Genomic DNA, 24,135 nt, shown 5'->3' with positions numbered 1-24,135 from the left:
CTGCCAAACAACCTGTAGACTGTTATTTATCTTTTTATAGAAATAGTAGAGGGGTTGGAGGTATAGCTCAGTTGGTAGACTGCTTGCTTTGCATGCATGAGACCCTGGGTTTGATTCTCCAGCACCTCATAAATCTAGTTTCTTCATAGATATCTGTAATCCCAGCATTCAGGAGGTAGAGGTAGGAGGGTAAGGAATTCAAAGCCACCCTGAGTTAGATACTGAGTTGGAGATCCCGTCTAATAAACAAACAAGACTCAGGAATTATAAAATTAGAATATAGCTTAGACAAGCTTATAGATCGCTTGAATACCATTAGGCTAATATTCTCACAAGGGTGGTTTGTATAAAGAAAAGTCATATCATTATCATTTCATCATTAGAAAACAAGTGAGTTATTTCAATTTGGATACTGAAGGAAATCACTAGATGGAGTTGACTCTGATTTTTCACAGACTACTGACAAATATTCACATCTGAGGCTTTCAGTGGAAAGGTAATCTGTCTGAATGTCAGGAGGAGCTGCTGTCCTGGAGGGAGAGAAATAATGGTAAGAAGAGAGCTGGAAGTAACAGGTTCAGGATAATATTTGGGCATAGTAAGGAGTTAAAATTTAGTGTGCCTTGGGATGTTTGAGGAATGCCATGTGATTTGTAGCTATAAAAGATCTGACTTTTGTGAGGGATGGGTGATAATGGAATGAATAAAAGTGGAAACTACAGCCAAGCAGAAACCTGTTACATTTAAGTATGCTTGGATACAACTGTATCGGTAGCAGTGATGTGTTTAATCCAGAATAAATGAAGTTTACTGACATGGGCTGTGTGGTATGAGAAAAGAGGGAGTCAAGGCTGACTCAAAGATTTTGGCCTGAGCCAAACCAATGGCCTCTGACCATTATTCACACTGGCCTCCCTGCCTGGTCATGGGGACAGTGTTGCTTTCTTGAGGTTATTTTGAAAAGCTGAGAGTTTAGCTAAATGGTTACTGCAATCTTCCTGGAAAGATGAACCAGATGGCAATCATCCCAAAAAGATGAAATGGGCCTGACCCTGAGTGTAGTCTACAGGAATGGAGAGGTGTGTGGAGGACACAGACTAGAGAGACATTTAGGAATTAAAACTGCCACTCATGGGAGTGGTTTAATTTCATAAAATTAGAGATAGCTGAATCTTTTTTTTAACCAGTGACCACTTCCTGGTATGTATTAATGGCAGGGGCTACCTGAGGCCTGCTTCTGTATAGTCTGAGAGCTAAGCTTAGACATTTTCTTATGTTTTCTGAGGATTATAAATGGTGGGGTGGGGGTGGGGGAGGTGGCTATGAAAGAGACCATAGGTAGCCTCAAAACCTTTACTAGCAGATCCTTTAAAAATGAAATGTTTGCCAACCTCTACCTTAGCAGAGTATGATTTCCTAATTTCCTAGAGCTCCTGGGGACTTGTGAGAAATGTCTATTAGGTCTCAGGACACATTTGCAGCCCCCCCCCCCCACCGCCGCAACATATGTCATTCAGGTGCACTTTAAGGTCTGAAATCCAAAACTCCCTAGAAATTTCCATCTGTATACCAGGTTACACAGTAAAGAATACTTATATATTATATTATGTATTATTATAAAAACATAAAACATATATTACATACAGATTATGTATTATAAAAACACTGCACGTAACTGGAAATGATTGAAATTTTAGCAGTAGAGGTTAGTATATTTTGGCAGTTAGTAGCAACATTTTATATTGCTTACAGTCAGCATATGTGGAGGCACACTGCTTGTATTTGAAGTAATAGCTATTTATTATTGAGACAGTGTCATTAAGGCTGGCCTGGAATTTGCTATGTAGACTAAGCTGGCCTGGAGCTTTGGTGTAGCTCCGGCTTCTACTGAGAAGTACTGGGATTACAGTTGTGCACCACCAAGCCTGGCTGAAATGAGTAATAGCTGTGTGTCCCTGGGTAATTAACTTGACCTCCAAAACCTTAGTTTCCCTCATCTGTAAAGTATACACGGCTTTAATTCCAGAACTCCGGAGGCCGAACAAGTGGCCAAGGCTGTTAGGTCGCTGAGATGGAGGCTAGCCTGGTCTATATAAAAAGTTCCAGGCCACCCAGTGAGACCCTGTCTCAACTGCCCCTCCCCCACTGTTTCATTGGGTTATTGTGAGACATAAGCAAAAATCAGAAGTGATTGGTATGTAAATGTTATACTTAAAAAGTAATCTGCATACATTGTGATTTAAGGAAAATAATCTCAGGTTCATTTCATAAAAGTCATGGTGCGAGCCAGCTCTGGACTACGTAGGCCAGCTGGGGCTACAAGGAGAACCTGTCTCAAAAAAAAAGTGACAGTCTGCTCATATATTTTGCTTGTGACAAAAGCAATTCTAAGTGTAGATTTTAGAGACCCAAATGTCATTGTCTTTGTGAATCCATTTTCACTTTTACGAAATACATTAAAATTGCCTTTATAGGACTGTGAAGAACTGATGAAATTTATGTTCCTGTTTCATGCTTAGGTCAGATGTGGGTTTTTCTGGCCCTAATTCCCCTTCTATTACCATTTCATCAAGTCTTCATTCCAAAATGCCTGTTATCTTGATACTCAAAAGACTGCCAGGTCTTAGAAACAAAGCTATCATCTTGTCTGCAAGGCTTTTTCCATATACCAAGGTCCAGAAGACTGTGTTGTGTCCATAACTAAGCCCCAGAGGCAAGTCTGGATCTACAGCTGTTAGTCACTTCCTATTTCAAGCCTTTCAGCCGACCAGTGCAAATGCTTCACTTAGGTGTGTTTAAGATCAAGGCCACACTAAAGTCTTGACTTCTGTAACAGCCCATGTCATATTTTTTCCCACATTCCAGGGCCTAGCACCCTACAGTAGGCTGCACTACAAATGACTTAAGACCACCGTTTCCTAATAATGTTAATAATGTCGATGTGCTTACCGTCCAAACAGCTGAAGCCACTGACTGGGTGTATTTTAAAGCTCTGATAGGGCAGCTACCTGCGGACACCTAATTCGGAGATTACTAAATTCCCTCCCTCCTAACAGGCGCCTGGAGTATCCCTGTGTAAAAGATACCGCCCGCCAGTTCCTTCTGGTTCGCGCCACCAGGAAAAAGGGCAGCGCGCCTTCAGCCTCCGGGAAACAGAAAGGCAGCTTCCTTGTGACGTCAAGTCAGCGGACTCTCGCCCTGGCTTTAGGCCGGTTCCGGTTCCCCGGCTTTCGGGATGCGCAAGTGCGCGAGCGCGGCGGCGTTCTGCGCGTGCTCCGCTGTGGGACGCGAGAAGGTTGGGGCCGGCGCTCCAACGAGATGCCTGATTGGCTGAAGCTGTGCTGGGGGGTTCCCTAGCCTTTTCGGCAGGGGTAAAACAATAAGAGGGGGCGGCGGCAAAGGGGGCGGGACGTCAGTGTTTCTCGTACCTCGCTGCAGCTCCTCTCGGCAGCCGGGGAAGAGGTGGTAGTATCGGGAACGAGCTCGTGGCCCTCTAGTTTCGGAGGCTTCGCGTTCATCGCAGGGAGGAGGCGGCGAGCGCGGAAGAAAGGCTGCGGCCAACCTTCGGCGACTCCTGACCTCCGCGCGACGGGCCTGCCGCCGCTGTTGGTTGGAGGTGTGTACGGGGGCCGGGCGGGGAGGCCGGTGTGGTGGTCGGCAGGGGACATTCCGCTTAGCTGCGCGGCTCTCGGCAACCGTCTAGTGTTGCGCTCGGCTGTCGGGAGAGCTGCGGCAGAGACATCATTGTTCTCGCTGGCTGCCTAAACCACCGAGACTGCGTGTGTGCGTGCGTGCGAGGAGCTGAGCCTTTTCTGCAAGGTGAGCGGCGGGAGGCTGCGTGGGGAGGAAGCTGACCGGCGCGCGTGGTGCAGAGAAGGGCACAGGTGGGGCTAGCGTTCCGGGATGAGGCGGCTAGGTGGGACCCGGTCCGCCGCCGCTCCCGGAGGCGCGCAGCTGGGAGCCGGGCCGCGAAGCGGGACAGTGGGCTTTCTGCAGAGGGTGTGCGAAGGTGGGGAGCTCACCGGTCCTGCTCGCCTCTGGTCTGCAGCCGGGGTTCGCGGTCGCTGCCCCGCCCGTGGGGGAGGGGAAGGAGGCCGAGTCGGCAGAGGCTGAAGCGACGCAGATGCGAAAGTAGCGGCTTCCAGGCACCATTTCTGTGCCCGGAAATTGAATCTAGCCTTGAAGGCGGGCCCCTCTCTGCTTGCCGGGTGCTCGGTGTTCCGCACCCCCTTCATTATCGAGAACATGTTGCGAGACGAGAGCTATTAACGTGCGCCTCCCTCGGCCTTTTTCTGCAGACGGTCTCCTGTTAACCAGGAACTGCAAAGATGCTTGGGTGCTTTAGAAACGGGTTTCTCTCTGGGAGGAACCTGGGGGGCAAAGAACATAAGCCTCTCTAGAGGGTGTGGATTTTGTTAGTGGAATCTTACCGAGGTTTTTCTTGCGCCTCTGAAAGATTTACCAAGGGTGTCTTTTCCCAGCTTTGGGTCTGTATGTAAGTTTGGGGTCCACAATTTTTCTCCATAAGGTGTAACTGATTTTTAACCGAGTGTTAGAGGCGATGTCTTTGCCTCCTTAAAAACAAAACACGTGCACCGAAACTGAAGTAGGAAAACTGCCCCTTTTCCCCCAATGTATGATTGTTGTGCTATTAACTTGGGTTAAAATTCTGATTTTAAGGTTCAGGTTTTTCTGGTTTTAAGGTTCGTGTGTCGCAAGTACCCAAATCTAAGAACTCTGCAGTTACGGGGACACGCTACAGTGGCTTAGACGAGGATAGTAATTTCTTGTTCAGTTCCATATTTGGCAGTTAAAGTAGCCTTAGGCATGTGAACCAAAGTTTTTAAGTAAACACTTGGCCTTGCTCAATCCAGTGGTCCCTTTGATATCCAAGACTTACGGTCCTGAAAAATAGGTTTGGTCAGTTTGGACCTTTAGAATTATGTGTTATGCGAAATTACCCTTCCGTTTTCTGAAAGTTTTAGGATTAGTCATGTATTCTTGGGTTATGAACTGATCTCTATAAATTTTAATTTCATTCTGAAAAATGATCTAGTAATGTAAGGGCTTCAGATGTTTTTCATAGTGGGTCAGTTCTATGGTGATTTAAGTTGAATATTGAATTGAAATATTAGTGCCGGTGAAAGCAAGCTTCTGGAGTGGAATGAACTAGAATGGTTGTGGAGTGGGTGGCTATCAGGAGCAGCAGATAAAGGTCATTTGCCAACCTGATGGCACTGGCTTTTAATCCCAGCATTCTAGAGGCATCACTGGTGACCTCAATGAGGCCAGCCTAGTCTACATAGATCCAGTCTCAAAACAATAACAGTAATTTGATTTATGTATTTGGAAAAAGAGTCTCACTCTAGGTTCTAGGCACCATACCTGGTGCATTGCAAGTACCCAGATCTAGGAATCAATTGTTGCCGTTGGGGACTGCAGTATCTTGGTGACAGTTTCTTTTCCAGATACCACTTTGGAGGTTAATATAACCCCAGGCATGTGAAGCTAGAGCAAATTTAATAGCTAGACTGTTAACTTTAATGACTGAATAGATGACTTGCCAGACAACTCTTGGTTTTGAAGAAAGTGTTGGCACTTCTGGTAGCAGGGAATGTTTATTAGCCATATTTGACTTTAGGAGAGATTAAAATAGCAAAATTTCAATATCACCTTCTGGAAATGCTAATAGTGACTTCAGATTAATTTGTTTGGGTTTTGTTTTGTTTTTTTTTGTTGTTGTTTTTTGAGGCAGGGTCTCTCTGACTTTGATCTGCCTGCCTGCCTCTGCCTCCCAAGCACTGGGCCACCAGGCTGTGTCTTTAGATTCTTTTTTTAAAAAATATTTGTATGAGCCTTTATCCCAGCACTCATGAGTCAGAAGGAGGATCTCTTGAATTCAAGGCTAACCTGGTCTACATAGTCAGTTCCAGGCCAGCTAGGGCTACAGGAAAACCTGTTCTCAAAAAAAAAAAATCCATTTTTATTTTATGTGTATGAGTGTTCTGCCTGTATGTATTGTATGTATGTAAGTGCACTGTTGTCATACATTACCAGAGGAGGCCAGAAGAGTACTTCAGATCCCCTGGAACTGGAGTTACAGACTGATGTTGGCTACCAGGTGGGTGCTAGGAACCAAACTTGCTGCTTTTCTCTAAGAGCAGCCAGTGCTCTTAACCCCTGAGGCATCTTTCCAGCCTTTAGATTCTTAAAAGCCTTTTATGTTGCAGAATTATTATTACCCATTATGAGCATTAAAAATTATTTCCTAAATTGCTTTAAAAAGGTTATTTTCCCAGCATTTTCTGTTGAGTGGGTATGAAGATGGTGAATGATGTTTTTTCAGCTTTTAGATTGAAAAGCACACAATTAAGGATTGCTTCTGAACCTCAGTTCAGAAGATTTTGACAGTCTTGACCTAGTTACTCTCCTCTGATAGACATGTATTTAATAGTTGATAAAGCAAACTGATGTTTTTTTCTGGACCCTGAAATAAAGTTTCTTGTCCTCTGTCTTATTTTACTGTTCTACTTTCTAGATATTTTATCTCCTTTTGATACCAGAGTAATGTTTGGAATGACTTTTACTATTGTGTTACTGCCTTGTTATATTCTTTGATTTTCGATGTTGTTCCTCTCAACGGCTTATTTTTAAAGTAGAAATTGAATTTTTTTTTTTTTTTGGTTTCTTAGAAACGGGGTCTTTGTATAAAGCAGGCCAGCTTGGGATTTAGCTGGCTTTGAACTCATAGTGTCTCTCAGCCTCTGCCTTCTTAGTACTGGGAATATAGAGTTATGTGTCACTTAAGTCCAGCATAAAAATTGAACTTTATTAAAAATTTTAAAATTCTTGATTTCCCCCTCCCCTTTTTTGAGACGGGGGTCTCTCTGTAGTGGGGCTGGCCTGGAACTCACTATGTAGACCAGGCTGCCTCTGCATCTCTGCCTCCCCAGTGCTGGGATTAAAGGTATATACCACCAAGCCCAGCTTAAATTCTTGATTCCTTGCTGATTCTTCCAAATTAGTTTTTTCTTAATCAGGTATAATAATGAAGCCATCACACTATAGACAGGAAAGTCAGTTTCATATTCTCCTTACAACTAAAAACTGAGGGACTTTGATCTCCTTAGCCTCTAAACATCAATTTCCATTTCTGAAGTTAACACCATACCTGTTCAAGACGAAAAAACATACAGGCTACTTGCTAAACTTTAGAGCATGTAGGAATACATTCTTTTGTTTTTGTAGGACAGCATTTCCATTTCTTAATGCTCAATTTTAAAGCTTCTGAACTTCAAAACCCTCTTGCCTTTGGGGCTGAGAATAGAGGTTGCTTTATCTGTGGCATTCTTCTGTCACTCTGGTTCTTGGGTCTTGGTAATGAAACTTTCATTCTAAAGCCCACCATAGCCAGTTTGAGACCCTAGTCCTAAAAATGTATGGATAGTATTACTGTGATTTGTTTAAATCACGTTTAAAAGAGACATTCAAGAACTTTGGAAAGTTCCAGGATTAATAGGGTCTTAAAGCTGAAAAGGCTATATATAGTCTTTCTGTCAGTAAGTATGGACCTTAGCCTTAACTAGGGTGAGCCCAGCAGAAGGGATGGGAGTAAGCATCCTGTGGTGGAGATAAATAAGGCCGGGTCTTCAAATAGGCATAGCCTTCGATAACATCCTCTGTTAACTGCAACCTGTTGAAAACTTTCTTGTAATAGAAGAAATTATTGGGCCAGGCGTAGCGTCAGACACCTTTAATCCCAGCACTCTTTAGGCACATGGTGAGTTCCAGGCCTTTTGGGGCTACAGGGAGACCCTGTCTCAAAAGGACCCCCCCAAAATTATAGTATGCATGACTTTCCACGTTTAGAAGTGTCCCCCCCCTTTCTAGGTATTCTGTTTTGTTGACCTATTTTTTCCAATTTAAAAATGGATTTCTCTTCAAGTATTCATTTTGCCTAGTTTCTCTAAGCATTAAAATAGCCACTAGAGAATGACATGAAATTTCATGGAAATAATTGCAGTGAGTGAATTTTTGACTGTTTTAATGTTTGTAAAGATTGAAGAGTGTTGTGGTTAGAGCTGAGTTGGTAGAGTCCTTGTTTAGCATGTTCAAAGCCCTAGGTTTGATCCCCAGCACTGCAAAACTGTAGTGGTGTTGAACTCTAATCCTAGCACTCGGGAAGTGAAGGCAGGAGGATCTGAAGTTGAAGGTCATCCTAGGCTATGTGGCATGTGGCATCCTGTCTCAGCATCCCCCCCCCCAAAAAAAAAAAGAAAATCAAAGATCCCTTTGTTTGAAAATGCTTGGGACCACAACTGTTCAAGTTTCAGGATTTTTAGATTTTGAAATATTTGCACAAGCTTGAATATCTCCAATCTGAAAATCGGAATGCTCTGAAATCTGAAACTTTGAACAGTTGCCTTGGTAGTTGTGGCCAAGTATTTGTAGTTTAACAGTAAAGCTGGATTTTTTCTAAAAAGATCTAGCCATTTTATCATTATATAGCAGTAGAGCAATGTCTTCAATGGGGAGATGCCATTTGAGATATCCCTGAAATTAGAGTTGATGAAATTCGAAAATATTTTGCTTTGAATAACCTTATCTTTTCTGTTATAATCTGCTCTGATATTTTACTGTCCATAGTGGATTTAAATTAATTTCATTTTCATTCTTTTGTTCACACTGTATACATTGCCTTTATAATGAAATCATACCTTAGTTTTAAATTCTGTGCTGCTTTTTCAGTTTTTTAAGTATTTTAAGGACTTGTGTATGAACCATTAGACTGATTTAAAAATTTATCACTCGGAAGCATTGAAGTTTGGAATGCCTCTTACCTTATGATCTGCATAGTAAGGTTTTCTTTTTTTCCTGGTGCTGATGCTAGAAATCAAACCCAGGGCCTTGGAGCATGCTAGGTAAGCACTTCACCACTGCACTACAGTCCCAGCCCCAAAGTTTTAGTTACTATTTCTCTGCAAAGCTGACCATATTTAATTCCAGCATGGCTTTTTTTTTTTTTTCCCCAATAGAGTGTTCCCTATCTCTAGTTCCTCAATTTACCTTCACTTAGCAATAATTTAATCATACTCATACTTAACCCTTTTGTGTGTGTGTGTGGTCTTTTTGAGACAGGATTTCCCTGTGGCCCCTGCTGACCTGGAACTCCCTATGTAGACCAGGCTGGCCTAGAACTCACAAGTGCTGGGATTAAAGGCATGTACTACCACGCCCAGCCAGACTTAACCTTTAAATACTAAAATTGTTAGAAATGTATTGTCATTAAGGTAGGCATACTGGAAGTAAATATTAGCTTAGTAATATTAAACCAGGCATGGTGCTTTCATCTAAAATCCCAGTGTTGAGGAGACCAGAAAAGGACAGCCATGAGTTTAGGGCCCGTCTGGACTACAGAGTTGAGTTTCTGTCTGGGGTTGGAACCCAGGACCTCATATATTAGGATTATAGGTATATATATTCTGTGATGTCTGGCTGGTTGAACATTATGTCCTGTTTCTGTGTACTTGGTATGCAGTAGTCTTTTTTTTTTTTAAATATTTTTATTACGTATATGTATCTATTGCCTGCAAGCAGGTAAGTGTGCCTGTGTTTTGCAATGCCCAATGAGGACAGTGTACCTGTGTCCTTCAATGCCCAAGGAGGACAGAAGAGGCTGCTGGTTCCCCTGGAACTGGAGTTACGGACAGTTGTTAGTTGCCATTTGTGTGCTGGGATTTGAACCAGGTCTTATGCAAAAACAGCCAGTGTTCTTAACCACTGAGCCAGCTTTCCCGCCCTGCAGTAGTCTTAATAAATATGAAATGGTTGACATAATTCAGTTAACAGTAAAAAGCACTCTTGTACAGTTGTATGACTTTGGACAGATATGTGATTGTGAGACTACCACTACTATCAGCCTAGAGGATACATTCATTACTCTCAAATTCCTGTAATGTTGTTTTGTAGTCCTTAACTCCTTTTGCCATCAATTCCTGATCTGTCTCTAAAGTCTTCTGTCTTACAAAATGTCATCAGTAGACTCATGTTAGCCTTTTATGTTTGACTTTAGCTTAGAATAATGCTTTGAATTTCATTCACATTGTTGCACATAAAAACAGTTCCTTATTGCTATGTAATTTTTATTGTAATTTTTGATTTGTCTTGGAAAAATACCTGGGGCTACTGGGTCATGTAAGTGGGAGTATGTTTAAGTTAATAAGATGCTGGGACTGGCGGTATGACGGTTGTAGAGTACTTACCTGGCTCAAGGCCCCTAGGTTAGATCCTCAGCACTTAAGAACCCCCCCCCCCAAAAAAAAGCCCTTTTCTATTAACTTCTCTATTCTTTTTGGTGTGTGTGTGTGTGGGGGGGGTGCTTAATTAAGTGACAAGGTCTCCCTCTAGTGGGCCTTTACTGGAACTCACTGTGTAGACCAGTGTGGAACTCCGATCCTCCTGCCTCTGCCTCCCTGGTGCTGGGATTAAAGGTTTGCCACTGCAAAACGGTGGTAATTTCTCTCTATTCTTGAAGCTATTAATGGTTTTAGATTTTAGATTGTTAATGTTTGCCTTTTTTGTGTGTGAGTGCTTTTACAACGTGCGTGTGATGTCTGTGGAGAACACAAGTGGGTGTGTATTATTTTGGTGTTTTGAGACACGGTGTGACTTGTGTAGCCCTAACAGCTTGAACTTGGGGTCATCCTTTTGCCTTTGCCTCCTGAATGCTGGGTTTATATGTTTCACTATGCCTAAACTTAAAATTACTTGTGCTTATTATATGCTATATACTTAATTTATTTGGACCTTTAGTTACTCAAAATACACTTCTAAGTTTGATATATGAATAGTACATGTGTACAAGTATATGTTTTACATGTAAAGAAGTGCATTTCATCTCTTAAATTAACATTCCTCCATAACTTTATTAAAATGTTTATTAAAATGTTTGTATTTTAGCCAGACATGGTGGTACACGCCTTTAATCCCAGCGGATCTCTGAGTTTGTCAAGGCCAGCTAGGGCTACAGAGAGACCCTGTCTCAAAAAGACAAAAAAAAATTTTTTTTGTATTTTAGTGTTCTTGGTTTTGTATCATACTTGTCAAGAAAAAATTTAATTTTATTATGTACAAAATAATGGCAGATTCTGCAAGGAAACTGTTGAGCATCTCCTAAGAGCATTACAGTGTCAGGCCAACATCAGTGCATTTTTCTAGTAAGAGTTAAAGAAAAGATACTCTTTCAATAATGAAAGAACAAAGAATTATTCTTCCAAAGACCCTCACTAGGAAAGGAGAGTTGGGTAGAACTTTGGGATTGGACCTTGAGGTTTTCTTTTTTTTTTTTGGTCTTTTTGAGACAGGGTCTACCTGTAGCCCCAGCTGTCCTGGAACTCACTATGTAGACCAGGCTGGCCTTGAACTCACAGAGATCCCGCCTGCCTCTGCCTCCCGAGTGTTGGGATTAAAGGTGTGCACCACCACGCCCGGCCAGGACCTTGAGAATTTTAAGTGAAGGCTAGGGGAGAGTAGGATTAGTAGTCTCTTTTGAGACGACGTTAATTTTCTAAAAATTCTTTCTCTCATTTAGCTTTGGTTTAGAGTATTCTATTATCTTTTCTGTGTGTCCATTTCTACTCCTCCAGTTGAAACAGTACACCATAGTGGTTTATGGTAGTTACCACATAAATAAGATAATTATGTAGGAATTCTGTCATAAGACTTTACATTTCTTTGGCTAGCAGAGCATGTCCACCACAGTTCCTTGCATAGTTTCTGACACATACATAGTGGACATTCAGAAGATAGAATGAATTTTTATAACCTTACCCGTTGGCTCAGCTTGTGTTGAACCTGTGGAGAAAAAGACCCAGAGAGTGAAAATGACAAAATGGTGTCAAGTAATGCAATATTAACTTCAACAGCTGTGAGGAGTGTAATGGAAGATTATTTTGAAAGGTTAGTTAGGACCCCAAATGTCAGACTGTATTTCATTAGCATTTTTTTAATTTGGTGTATGTGCCCATGTACATGCATGTATACATGCATGCCAAGATGTGTGTGTGAAGGTCAGAGGACAACCTGTGGGAGTTGATTCTCTCTTTCACCCTGTGAGTCCCAACAGTTGAACTCAGGTCTTGAAACTTGCAGGCCCTACCATGGAAAACTTCTAAGGGTGGAACTGTAAGGGCTGCATACATTCAGTGGGAGTGAGAAGCAGGGGACAAGTCTGAATGACTTGCTCTTAGTATTTTGCAGCTTGGTTGGCAGAGCCAAAAGGGAGAAAGGCATTTCATGGCTAACATTTCAAGAAAACCAAGAAGATGGGAGACACCAATTTAACAGAATCAGGAAGGAGTTTTCTCACTAGGATGCATGCATATATTTGGTTCCGTAGGAGATCAGGTTAAAGGATGCACGATTAGAAATGTAGAAAATTTTGAGCTAGTGGTAAAGCCTGTATACAAATTTAAGTAAATGGGAGAGGTGAACCCATTAAAATACCTGAAATTGCAGGGTTAGAATGCAGACTTGGGGCTGGAGAGATGGCTCAGCGGTTAAGAGCACTGACTGCTCTTGCAGAGGACCCAGCTTCGATTCCCAGCACCCACATGGCGGCTACGAACCATCCTTAACTCCAGTTTCAGGGGACTCTGAAGCCCTCTTCTGACCTCTGCGGCATTGCACATCACAGGTGCACTTATATACATAAAAATAATAAAAAAAATTTTAAAGGCAAAATCTTGAAAAAAACCATTTTCTTGAAGTGAGAAAGAAATTCCTTTACAGTTCTACCCTAGAAGAGTTCAATAGTGACAGAGGGTAGAGGAGAAATCATTGGCTATTTTAGATTTTTGAAATTCTGAGTGCTGTTAAAATATTCAAGAGGGGAATGGAGACCACTGAGACAGTTGGTCAGTAAACATCAGACAGAATATGGTTAATAAAGACCCAGAGTACTTTGAGAAGTCTGAAAAAAGATATCTTGAATTGGGAAAGCTTTTTAAGGGGGATTTTGGGGGGGGTCTTTTTGAGAGGATTGTTTTCTTTGTTTTGTTTGGTCTTTGAGATAGGGTCTTCTTGTAGCCACAGCTGGCCTGGCACTTGCCATATGTAGACCAGATATCTACCTGCCTCTGCCTCCTGAGTGCTGGGATTAAAGGCATCTGCTGCCACCACCACCACCTGGAAATGGTATTTTTTATTGGGTCCTTTTGAATGCACAGGGTTTTTGCCATTACAGATGAGTGAGTGTAGGATAGAGGTCAGGGATTCTGATAGTTAATTAACACTTGTAACTATGGTAATTCTTCCATTATATTGAACCCAAAATGTACGTTTCTGTAATTTCTACTTGATATATTCACTCAACTTGCAGGTATACTGGAGACATTGCATCTATACTAATAAAGCCTGAGATTGTTTTCATAGAGGCAGCCCCATTACACCTAATTAGAAAGCAAATGAAATTATCTCTTAAAAGATTGAAATGAAGTTTATTATATGTTTATCTTACCTGTTTGAGAACAAGGCTAGCTTTAAATGTGTATTCCTATTTGTCCCTCACCCCCACAGTGCTACATACCTGCTTTATCTAGTGTGTTTTCCTTTTTCCTCTGTTCCCACCTCTGTGTGGGAACTCAGGACAGATTGGAGACTGTTGATAACAGCAATTTCCCTTGAGTGCTGTAGCAGGTGTGCTTCAGGAATTAAGTCTAGGAAAATGGAGAAGAAACACAGTTAACAAAAATGAGGGCCTGACACAGGCCTTTAATCCCAGAGTCAGGCGGATCTCTGTTAGTTCAAGGTCAGTCTGGTCTACATAGTGAGTTCTAGGCCAGTTGGGACTACAGGGAGACCCTGTCTCAAAAAAGAAAGAAACCAAAATGAGGAGCTAAGGAAGATGGCTCAGTGAATAAAGCACTTGCAAGGTGGCTAGCTAGAATAAGTGAATTGGCAAGCCTCGGGATCACTGAGAGACCCTGTTTCAGTAAAATGAGAGCAGGGGAGGGGAGGAAGACCCCTAGTCAACCCCTGGCCTACATGTATGCACACTTAAAAAAACAAATGCATAGAAAAGGATAATGCTAAAAATTAACGGGAGAGTTGCTATAAATGGTAGCAGGATATGAGCTTGGAGTCTGAATGAATAAACATCATGTTAGTTGACACATAAAGTCAGGTTCACAAATGATTGATCTGTTTAGAGCTTATGTGCCAGTAAATTTTTGATTGTGTGTTCCTACATAAAGTCATTTCCCCTTTTCAGGAGGAAGTGGGATTTAATATATGGACTGCTCTATCTGAAAAGGTAGTTGATCTTAACTTTGAAGTGCCATGGTGACTTCCTGAAGAATGTTTTTGTGTACACAAAATTAAAATTGTTTAATTTACTTTTTTTTTTTTTTTTTTGGTCTTTTTGAGACAGGGTCTCCCTGTAGCCCCAGCTATCCTGGAACACACTGTGTAGACCAGGCTGGCCTTGAACTCACAGAGATCTGCCTGCCTCTGCCTCCCAAGTGCTGGGACTATAGGTGTGCGCCACCATGCCCAGCTTAATTTACTATTTTTTATGTGTATGGGTCTATTACCTGCATGTGTGTACTCATGTCTTGCAGTGCCCAAGGTGGTCAAAAAGAGGGTTTTGGATCCCCTGGAACTGGAGGTTTAACCTCTTAGCCATCGCTCTAGCTCCAAGAATGTATTTTAACCAGTTACATAGAACCCATAAGTCAGCTTTTTTTTTTTACTATAACTTATCTAAAATGGCCAAAATACAATTGAAGAAAATGAACTAGACAGTAAAATGTACAAAGAACTCATCTCTTTTTTTTTTTTTTTTTTTTTCTTATCTTTTTGTAGCCATAGTTGGCCTGGAACTTCCTTTGTAGACCAGGCTGGCCTTGATCTCAGAGATCACTTGCCTCTGCCTCTGGAGTGATGTGATTAAAAGACATGTACCACCAAACAGCTACTACTTCACCTGTTCACCTGATTTTCTCCATAGAGAAATCAGTTCAGGAAATAAGATATAATATCAAAGAAGGCAGTATGGGGTAGTTGTGGGAAATAAGACTTGGAAAATTAAGCTACATAAAGTCCATTTATGCACAGCCAGTATATATAATTGCGGGGAGTAGGAAAAGAAAATCCAGATTATACATTCAGAATAAATATACCTGCAGCGGGAAATCATAAATTCCAGAGTCATCTGGTCCATATAATCAGACACAGTTTCAAAAAAAAAAAAAAAAAGTTCTAGGTGGAGAGAGGCTGGAGAGATGGCTTTGGAGGTTAAGAGCACTTGCTGCTCCTCCAGAGGACTCAGATTTGGTTCCTAGCACCCACATGACACCTAACACCCATCAGTACCTCCCGTTCCAGTCTGATTGCTCTCTTCCGGCTTCCACCAGCCTGCATACACTTACATGCAGGTCAAATGCTCATTCACATAAAATAAAAATAAAATCCTTAAAAATAATTTGGAAAGCTTATCAAAACAAAATTCAAAGCATGAGAAGAATTTTTTTTTTTAATCTGTGCCCATGGAAAAATCAGCTAGTGTACAAATCAGAAGAGATCTAGCCAATGAAGAAATCAAGCCTAGAGAGAGAAAGAAATCAAGCTCTAGAGTCAAGGTTAAAAGACAGAGCCAGGCATGGTGGCTCATGCCTTTAATCCCAGCACTCCAAAGGTAGAGGCAGACAGAACTCTGTAAGATCAAGGCCAGCCTGCTCTACATACATAGTGAGTTCCAGGCCAGCTAGGGATAAAGGGAGACCTTGTTTCAAAAATACCCCCCCCAAAAGATTCAAAGACATGTATACCACTAAATGTACTCAGTGCAATCTTAGACGTTTATATGTATATCTATAAATGTGTGTGTGTGTGTGTGTGTATACACACACACACATATTTAGCACTAAAGAGGACAGGAAATTGTGAGAGAAATATGGGAAGTGTAAATAATGCAAATACTCAGGTATGAGATTCTCTAAAAATTAAAAAAAGACACAGGTGCACCTCCGTGAACATTGCATGACATGAGTGCACTCACATACATGTAGGCAGTACACCTGCACACATAAAATAAATTTTTTTCTTTCTTTTTTTTGTTGCGACAAGGTCTCTTTGCAGCCCCAGCTGGACTGGAACTCTCAGAGATCCACCTCCCTCTTCCTCCTGAGTGCTGGGATTAAAGTTGTATGCCACCATACCTAGCTAAAAACCACACTCTTTATCTCCTGAGTTCCATCTCCTGAAATAGTCACCTCCCCTGCCCTTCCTGCCCTTTTTTTGAGACAGGGACTTTGACTGAACTTGGAGCCTATCAGCTCACTTGGCTGACTGGTCAGTGAGCTTCATTGATCCCACCTTTTTCTCCCCAGTACTGGGGTTATAGAAGAACATCCTCTGAGGATCTGAACTCAAGTCTTTATGCTTGCAGAACATGAACTTCATCAACTGGGTCATCTTCCCAGCCCTTATTTTTGATATAGGATCTCCTATAGCCTAAGTGGCCATGGAACTTTAAGTGACTAAAAATAGTGAACAATTTGAAGTTTCTCTCTTGAACTGCTATCTTTAGGGTATTTTGACTTTATGATAACGATGTTTGTAATTCCCTCTTTTGAGAATCAAACATGTATAAAGGGGAAAATGGTAAATGCACACATTTCCATGGATGAGAGATCTGCAGTAAATAAGTGTTACTATAGAAAATTCACAGATCCAGCATGAAGATATTTTTGTGTGTATGAGTGTATTGCCATCATGTATGTAAGTGCACCTGTGCTTGCAATGCCTATCTCATCCCCTGCACCTGGAGTTATGGACAGTTGCTAGCTACCATGTGGGTGCTGGGAACTGAAACTGGGTCCTCCGAAAAAACAGCCTGGGCTCTTAATCAGCAAGTCATTTCCAACCCTAATTTTTTTTTTAACATAATTTTATTCAGAGAGTAATTTAGTATCATCTCCTGTTTCAGTGTGAATCTTGCAGTACAGTGTTATTCTCAGAGCCTCGTGTGCTTGCTAGGCAAGTGCTCTGCCACTTACTGTTTGAGCAGTTTATTGTTGCAGTATTATAATATGCCAAATTTTGAGACCAGGGTCTCAGTATGTATAGCCCTGGCCTGCCTCTGTTTGCCAGTTGCTGGGTTTAAAGGTGTGTGCCATTACACTGAGTTAATCCTGACAGCCTAGTAAGTTTCCTGACAATGAGACCTTAACCCTCCCCCCCCCCCCCAAAAAAAAAGGACAGTGCCTGAGAAATAGCACCTGAGTTTGTGCTCTTGGAACATGCACGTGATGTACTTACACAGAAGGAAAATTTTGGTTTTGTTGCTTTACTTTTATTGTATTTTGTTCTTGCAGTGTTGGGGATGGGACTTGGGATCAGCCAGTCTCTGAGCTACACGTAAGCCCTGCTTTGCCACTTTAAATGTAGTGCATGAGTCTTTCTGTTGTGGGCTTGTGTTAAGCTTTTTGAAATTTTAGCTTTGGGGCACCTGGAATGCATTTCTAGATCTGCTTTATTTGGATTAACCATTTTGAAAACAAGTGAGGCATGATATAAAAATTTAAGTAAATATGGGGTTTGTTTTAGATCACTAGAAAATCTAGAAAGTTAATTGCAAAAGGGAAAACAGGAAATGAAAATTGAAGTCGCTGGAATTAATCTCACCTCTATGCTCCACCATAATTTCTACTTGAAATTTGTGAAAAACACTGTCAGATTGTGATGACTGTTGTGGGTTGGCTTTGGCTATGAAGTTGAGTTGCTTGAAGGAAATAAGATTTGTAGGGTAGGAATTGCTGCATTTTGATTTGCCTGATATATTGTTACCTCCCCCCCACCAATACTTAAAAGTATAGGAAAAGAGCTGGGTGCAGTGGCGCACACCTTGAATCCCAGCACTTGGGAGGCAGAGGCAGGCGGATCTCTGTGGGTTCAAGGCCAGCTTGGTCTACATAGCAAGTTCCAGGACAGCTAGGGCTACAGGGAGACCCTGTCTCAAAAAGACAAAAAAAAAAAAAAAAAAAAAAAGTATAAGAAGAAAGGATGCTTGACTTTATAAGGGGTGTGTGTGTGTAATTTATGTGTGGGGTGTTTGGGGTTTTGTTTGTTTTTGATGGCTAGGTCCTGTTACTTGGAATCACTTGTACTACTCTTCCAGTGAGCTGTTACCACCAGCCAATTCATGTGTTTCTGCCTTTCCCCTTTAGTATATGTGTATATGCCCTCACACTCAGGTTTGACTGCAAGGATCTTTACCTGTAGAATCACCAGCCCTCTCCCACTTTTGAGTGGAGACTGGTTCCTAGTATGTAGCATTGTACCTTTCTCTACTTCCTAAGTACTGGGATTAAAGGCATGAGTTGCCACACCTGGCTCTCTTATTTTATTTAGTTTATTTATTTGGTCTTTTTTGAGGTAGTGTTTCCCTGTTGCCTCAGCTGGCCTGGAACTCACACAGATCTGCCTGCTTTTGCCTCCTGAGTGCTTGACTTGGACTAAAGGTATATACTACCATGTCTAGAAATTTTTTTTAAGAGTGTGTTTGGTTGATTTTTATTTTATGTGATGATGTTTTGCCTGCATGTAAGTATACCTTGTATATGCAATACCTGTGAAGGTCAGAAGGGTGACCTCTGCAACTGGAGTTCAGGAGGATTGTTGGGTGCCTTGTGGGTGCTGGGAACCAAACCTGGGTCCTCTACAAGAACAGCCAGTGCTCTTCACCATTGGGCCATCTCTCTAGCCCCTCCTTTTTAATTATGTATATGAATATTTTGCCTGCATGTTTGTAAGTGCCTCTGTGGGTGTTATGCCATTGGAGTCCAGAAGAGGGCATCAAATCCCCTAGAACAGGAGCTACAGATGGTTGGTTGTTAGCTGTCATATGAATGCTAGGAACCAAACCCAGGTCCTTTGTAAGAGCAGCCAGTTCTCTTAACTGGTGAGCCACCTTCTGCCCCTTTTCTTAAGGTTTTGGTTTGGTTTAGTTTGGTTTTTGGTTTTTTTGGAAACAGGTTCTCACTATGTAGCCCTTGGCTGGCCTGGAACTCTTTATCTAGACCAGGCTGGCCTTGAACTCACATCACATGATTCTGCCTCCTGAGTGCTAGAACTGCAGACGTACATGTTCTACCAGTTACTCCCTTATCCTTAGTTTAGACTGTTGAAGTAAATAATATTTTATTTAGTCAAGCTGATATTTCTCGGGAATAAGAAAATACTTCCCATTGTACTGAGGGGGGGTAGGGAAATCAGGAAAGTACAGTGGGAGAGACAGACATAAGTTGGGGATTTAATGTTCTACTGTTAAATTTTTGTCATTGGTGTTAATTTTCTTATTAAGATACATCATGTGGTAGTTTACAAAAATGACTTTCTCTTAAGTGTTACTTTTGTGTTTGCTCCCTCAGCATTTGACATTGTGCAGCAAAGAAATGGTTATGGAGAAGCCCAGTCCGCTACTTGTGGGGCGGGAGTTTGTGAGGCAATATTATACTTTGCTGAATAAAGCTCCAGAGTATTTACACAGGTAAAATATTCGCACAGTATTTTCTTGCTATGGCGACATATATTTGCCTTTCCTTTCTCTTCAAAACTTGATAGTATCTTTGTAAACATCAAGAAAATCACATCCCAGTACGTAACACATTCAACTATGCACAGGCACACTTTTATGCATACATTAGTATTTCTTTTTCATTACAGTAATGTGGGACTTGATTGACTAATGGATTCCAAAGAGCAATTAGAAAGCAAACACTTAAATTATGTGTAAGTTCTCATAGTGTTGAAATGTTATGAAAATGTGAAAAATTTGTATTTTTTTTTCTTACCTGAAAAACAGTATTACTTGGTGAGTACTATTTTGGTGATACTTGAACATCTATAAGTATAATATTTTCAGAGATCAAAATAAAATCTGTGTAGTGTGTAGCTCTTAGTAATACTTACTCTTGCAGGTGTACTTTTTTGAGACAGGTCTCTCTGTAGCCCAACAGTCCTAGAACTCAATATGTAGATCAGGCTGGCCTCAGCCTGACACATCTCCTAAAGGCATGCACCACCAATGCCTAGCTCTTTTGGGTATACTTTAGCAAGAGGAAGAGTAAAAATTCTTGTAAGAATAAGAATTAGTCTTTATTATTTGCTATAGAACACACTGAGTTAGGAATAAATATCATTGTTGCTTCCTTTGGGAAAGACTATTATATAGATTTAACATTTTGTACATGTATACAGGTCTTCATTAGGCAGCCTAAAGTTGGATTTTGCAATTTGTCCTGTACTGTTCAATATGTATGATAGTTTCTTCTGTGATAATGGGAGGAAATGTTATATTTACTAGTTGCAGGGTCCCCTTTCTCAACATAGATGTGCGTATGTGTGTGTGTGTATCATGTAAATTTTATTCCAAGCTTATAAGGTATTAGGTATTTTCATTATCTCACTTTCCATATTGGACAGCTAAAGGTAGTCATTAATTCAGGCTCGTTCCTGAGAAGTAAGGCGATTGGGGATTATTGAGGATAACTCTGAATGAGCTGCCCATAGCCAATATTCCAGCCCAACTACTGTACTGAAACATACATTTTATATGAAGTGTATATAACTCCCCCAAATACAAAGGCTCTTGTTGACTGTTCATTAGGCATTGGGGGCAGGGGGGAGGTTATTAAGGCCTATATCTGAAATTTGGTCTTTCAGAAGATTGGTAGTTGTTTTGAAGTTCAGGGTTGTTTTTACTTTTTCCAGAAGATCTTATTTTGTAGCCCAATTTGGGCTTGAACTCAACATTCCACCAACAATCTAAGCACTGGGATTATAGGTGTGAGCTGCCATTCCTAACATACTAGCTTGGGGGGGTGGGGGTGGGGGGGACGTTGCAAAAATAAAAAACACAAGTTCAAAAAAGTAAGGCTTTACCTTGTCATTAAAAGCTTTAAGGTTGGCCAGGCATGGTGGCGCACGCCTTTGATCCCAGCATTTGGGAGGAGGCAGAGGCAGGTAGATCTCTGTGAATTCAAGGCTAACCTGGTCTACATAGTGAGTTCCAGGACAGCTGGGGCTACAAGGAGACCCTGTATCAAAAAGACAAAATAAAAAAGCTTTAAGGTTGGTGAGATGGCTCAGTGGGTAAAGAGCTTCCTGGGATAGCCTGATGACCTGAGTTCCTATCCCTAGAACCTACATAAAGCTGGAAGGAGAGAACAGACGCCACAAAGGTGTCCTCTGGCATATATTTGTACATATACACAAAAGTAATTTTTTTAAAAATTAATAGTATAATTTCTACTTTATACCCATCTTGTTTAACTCCTTTTCCTTTTTTTAAATTTAAATTTTATGTGTATGTGTTTTGACTGTGTTGTGCACTCATGCATGCCATTAATGCCTGCAGAGACCAGAGGGTTTCAGATCCCTGGTACTGTAGTTATGGGCAGTTCTTAGCTGCCATGTGAGCAGCCAGTGAGTGCTCTTAACCAGTGCTCCATCCCTCCAGCCCCATCACTTTTCTTCTTAATTAAAATTGAGGTGGAGCTGGGCGTGGTGGCATATGCCTTTAGTCCTCGGATCTCTGAGAGTTCAAGGCCAGCCTGGTCTATATAGTTCTAGGACAGCGGGGACTACAGGGAGACCCTATCTCAAAAAAAGAAAGGGAAGAAAATTGAGGGTTTTTTTTTGTTTTTTTTTTTTTTTACTGAAAACAACACTAATGACTATTTTTAGACATGGATTTTTATATATCTTATTTATAGTCTTAGAATAAGTTCCTGTAACAATTGTTGAATCTTAAGGTATTATTTCCAAGACTTTTTGAAGATTTAACTCTTATTATACATATGTATGTTGGTAAGTGCATGTGAGTACAGGTTCCCTTCAGGGATAGAACCATCACATCCTTGTGTAGCTTGAGTTACAGGTGTTTACCAGGCATCTGGTATGGGTGGGTGCTAGAAACAAAACTCTGGTCCTCTGCAAGAGCATTATCCACTGAGCCATCTCCAACCCCTTTAGGCTTATTGTACGTGTACACTTAAACACACACACACACACTGCAAAATAACCCTTTAGAAAACTAATGGTGGTTTACATTCTTTTCCAGTAATGTATGAGAATAAAATAGTATAAAATTTAAAATACAGGGTAGTGGTTAAAAAGCATGGACTCTGGAGCCAGACTGTCTAGGTTCTTGTATTAACTGCCCTATTTGATAGGTATATGACTGTAGGCAGTTAATTTAACCTCTTCTGAACCTCAGTTTGTTCATTTAGATAATGGTATGCACTTTATGAGGTTGTTTAGAAGGATTAAAAGGAATCAATATATGTCATGCACTGTGATAGTGCTTAGCACAGAGGAAGTTCTTCCATGTTTAAGAAGAGAATTCCTTTTATGGAAAACTAATTTTGCTTCTTTTATAACCTTAATTTAGAAAGATGTTAATTCTAATTGCTCTATTTAATGCTAGAGAACATCTGATTTATCATGTACTTAATAGCATAAAATAAGAGAAAATGGATGCTGAAGCAATTATAACTTTTCACTTCGTCTTTGAATTATTTCAATTATTTGAAATCTAAGATGTTTTAATTTAAGCCTTTGGAGTTAGCCATTTGAACATCATCTTAGTAGATTGCTAAATGGAACATCTGATTGTCACACAAAACTAGACCAACAGTTTTTGTACCAAAAGAGAAAAAATTGATCAATTACTGGAAAATATGGATATACTCTTAGAATATGCTTTGATTGTCTCATTTTCTTATTTTAAAATGTGGTAAGAACTAGATGAGACTAATAATCTGTTTTGTGTGCCAGGTACACTAAGGGTTCTGGTTGCACTAACTCATTTAGCCAGGCATGGTGATGCACACCTTTAGGCAGATCTCTGTGAGATTGAGACCTGCTGAGACAATAGGGAGACCCTGTCTCAAACAAATAGAAATCTTACAACCCTTGGGAGGTAGTTCTCCTATTTTGTGACCTTGAAAATAGTTTAAAGATTTGAAGTAACTTGCCTAAGATTGTACATATGATTAGCGATAGACCTGGTCCTATTGATTATTTGTTTGGAACCTAGTTGTTTTGACACTAGAACTCAGTTACTGCCTCTTAATCTTTTCTTGACATGTTAGTGATAGTTGTCGATGGTTTTGCAGGTTTTATGGGAGAAATTCTTCCTATGTTCATGGTGGAGTAGATGCTAGTGGAAAGCCCCAGGAAGCTGTTTATGGCCAAAATGTAAGTCATTCATGTATATTTTTAAAATGTTTTTGTTTTAAAAGCTTTTTTGTACTTGTTTCTTCAGTGTGATCATTTTGAATCTGGAGTTTCAATGATTGTCAAATGAGCACTGAGCTCTTAAACATTTGGATCCATTTTGTATGAAATACATTGTATTGGGATATAATTCAGAGGATCAGTTGGAATGTTTTATGTTGATATATTTTATACATGAAGGAGTAGAAATGGTGTATTTCATTTCTACACGTCTGTTAGAGACATGTACAAAAATATTTGCTCTTTCTGACTTCACAGGAAAGGAGAGTATTTGGTACTTTAGTTTGACACAATGATTTGGCATTACCAAACATGGAGAATGAAGAGATGGTTTAGCAGTTAAGAGCACTGACTATTCTTTTGCAAAGGACCCAGGGTTGATTCCCAGCACCCATGTGGCAGCTAACTAACCATAATTCCAGTTCCAGGGGATCGGATACCCTCTTCTGGCCACCACAGACTTTGCACAACCCTGGTGCATTTACACAGGGATAAGACTCATAAAATAAAATAAAATAAAATAAAATAAAATAAAATAAAATAAAATAGTATCAGCAAACATCATAGTAAAGTGTGTGTTCAAGAAGCAGTTAGTACAGTTTGTGAGATGACTACAAAGCCTAGATATTCAGGCGAAAGCTGCATAAAGTCCAGATTATAGCATGGGTCTCCCTATAGCCCCAACTGGCCTGGAACTCACTATGTAGACCAGGCTGGCCTTGAATTCACAGAGATCACCTGCCTCTGCCTCCGCCTCCCAAGTCCTAGGATTAAAGGTGTGTGTCACCACACCTGGCTCTGATTTCTTATATAGAGGTGATATGTTAAAGGTAG

General features: G+C 40.8%; 1 protein-coding gene and 1 long non-coding RNA gene across 2 annotated transcripts in view; one reads left to right on the top strand and one right to left on the bottom strand.

The window, feature by feature from the left end:
* Nucleotides 1-3,455: 3,455 nt before the first annotated feature.
* Nucleotides 3,456-24,135, top strand: part of G3bp2 (G3BP stress granule assembly factor 2) — a gene marked incomplete in the record, with an annotated part of 39,182 nt that continues 18,502 nt past the window's right edge. The window contains 3 exon segments of the mRNA XM_008843491.3: nt 3,456-3,616; nt 19,431-19,549; nt 23,181-23,262. Coding sequence (XP_008841713.1) covers nt 19,455-19,549; nt 23,181-23,262 — 177 coding nt within the window.
* LOC115072116 overlaps nt 11,690-24,135 on the bottom strand; it is a 49,182-nt gene continuing 36,736 nt past the window's right edge. The window contains exons 2-3 of the long non-coding RNA XR_003851183.1: nt 13,586-13,715; nt 11,690-11,853 (exon numbers count right to left, since the gene is read on the bottom strand). This is a non-coding gene — a long non-coding RNA (uncharacterized LOC115072116). The remainder of the gene's footprint in view (nt 11,854-13,585; nt 13,716-24,135) is intronic.

The sequence above is a fragment of the Nannospalax galili genome, unplaced genomic scaffold (assembly GCF_000622305.1).
Source record: "Nannospalax galili isolate Female #2095 unplaced genomic scaffold, S.galili_v1.0 scaffold800, whole genome shotgun sequence".
Classification (NCBI taxonomy): domain Eukaryota; kingdom Metazoa; phylum Chordata; class Mammalia; order Rodentia; family Spalacidae; genus Nannospalax; species Nannospalax galili.
Note: the sequence above shows the minus strand (reverse complement) of the source record. Positions and strands in the feature narration are given on the sequence as shown.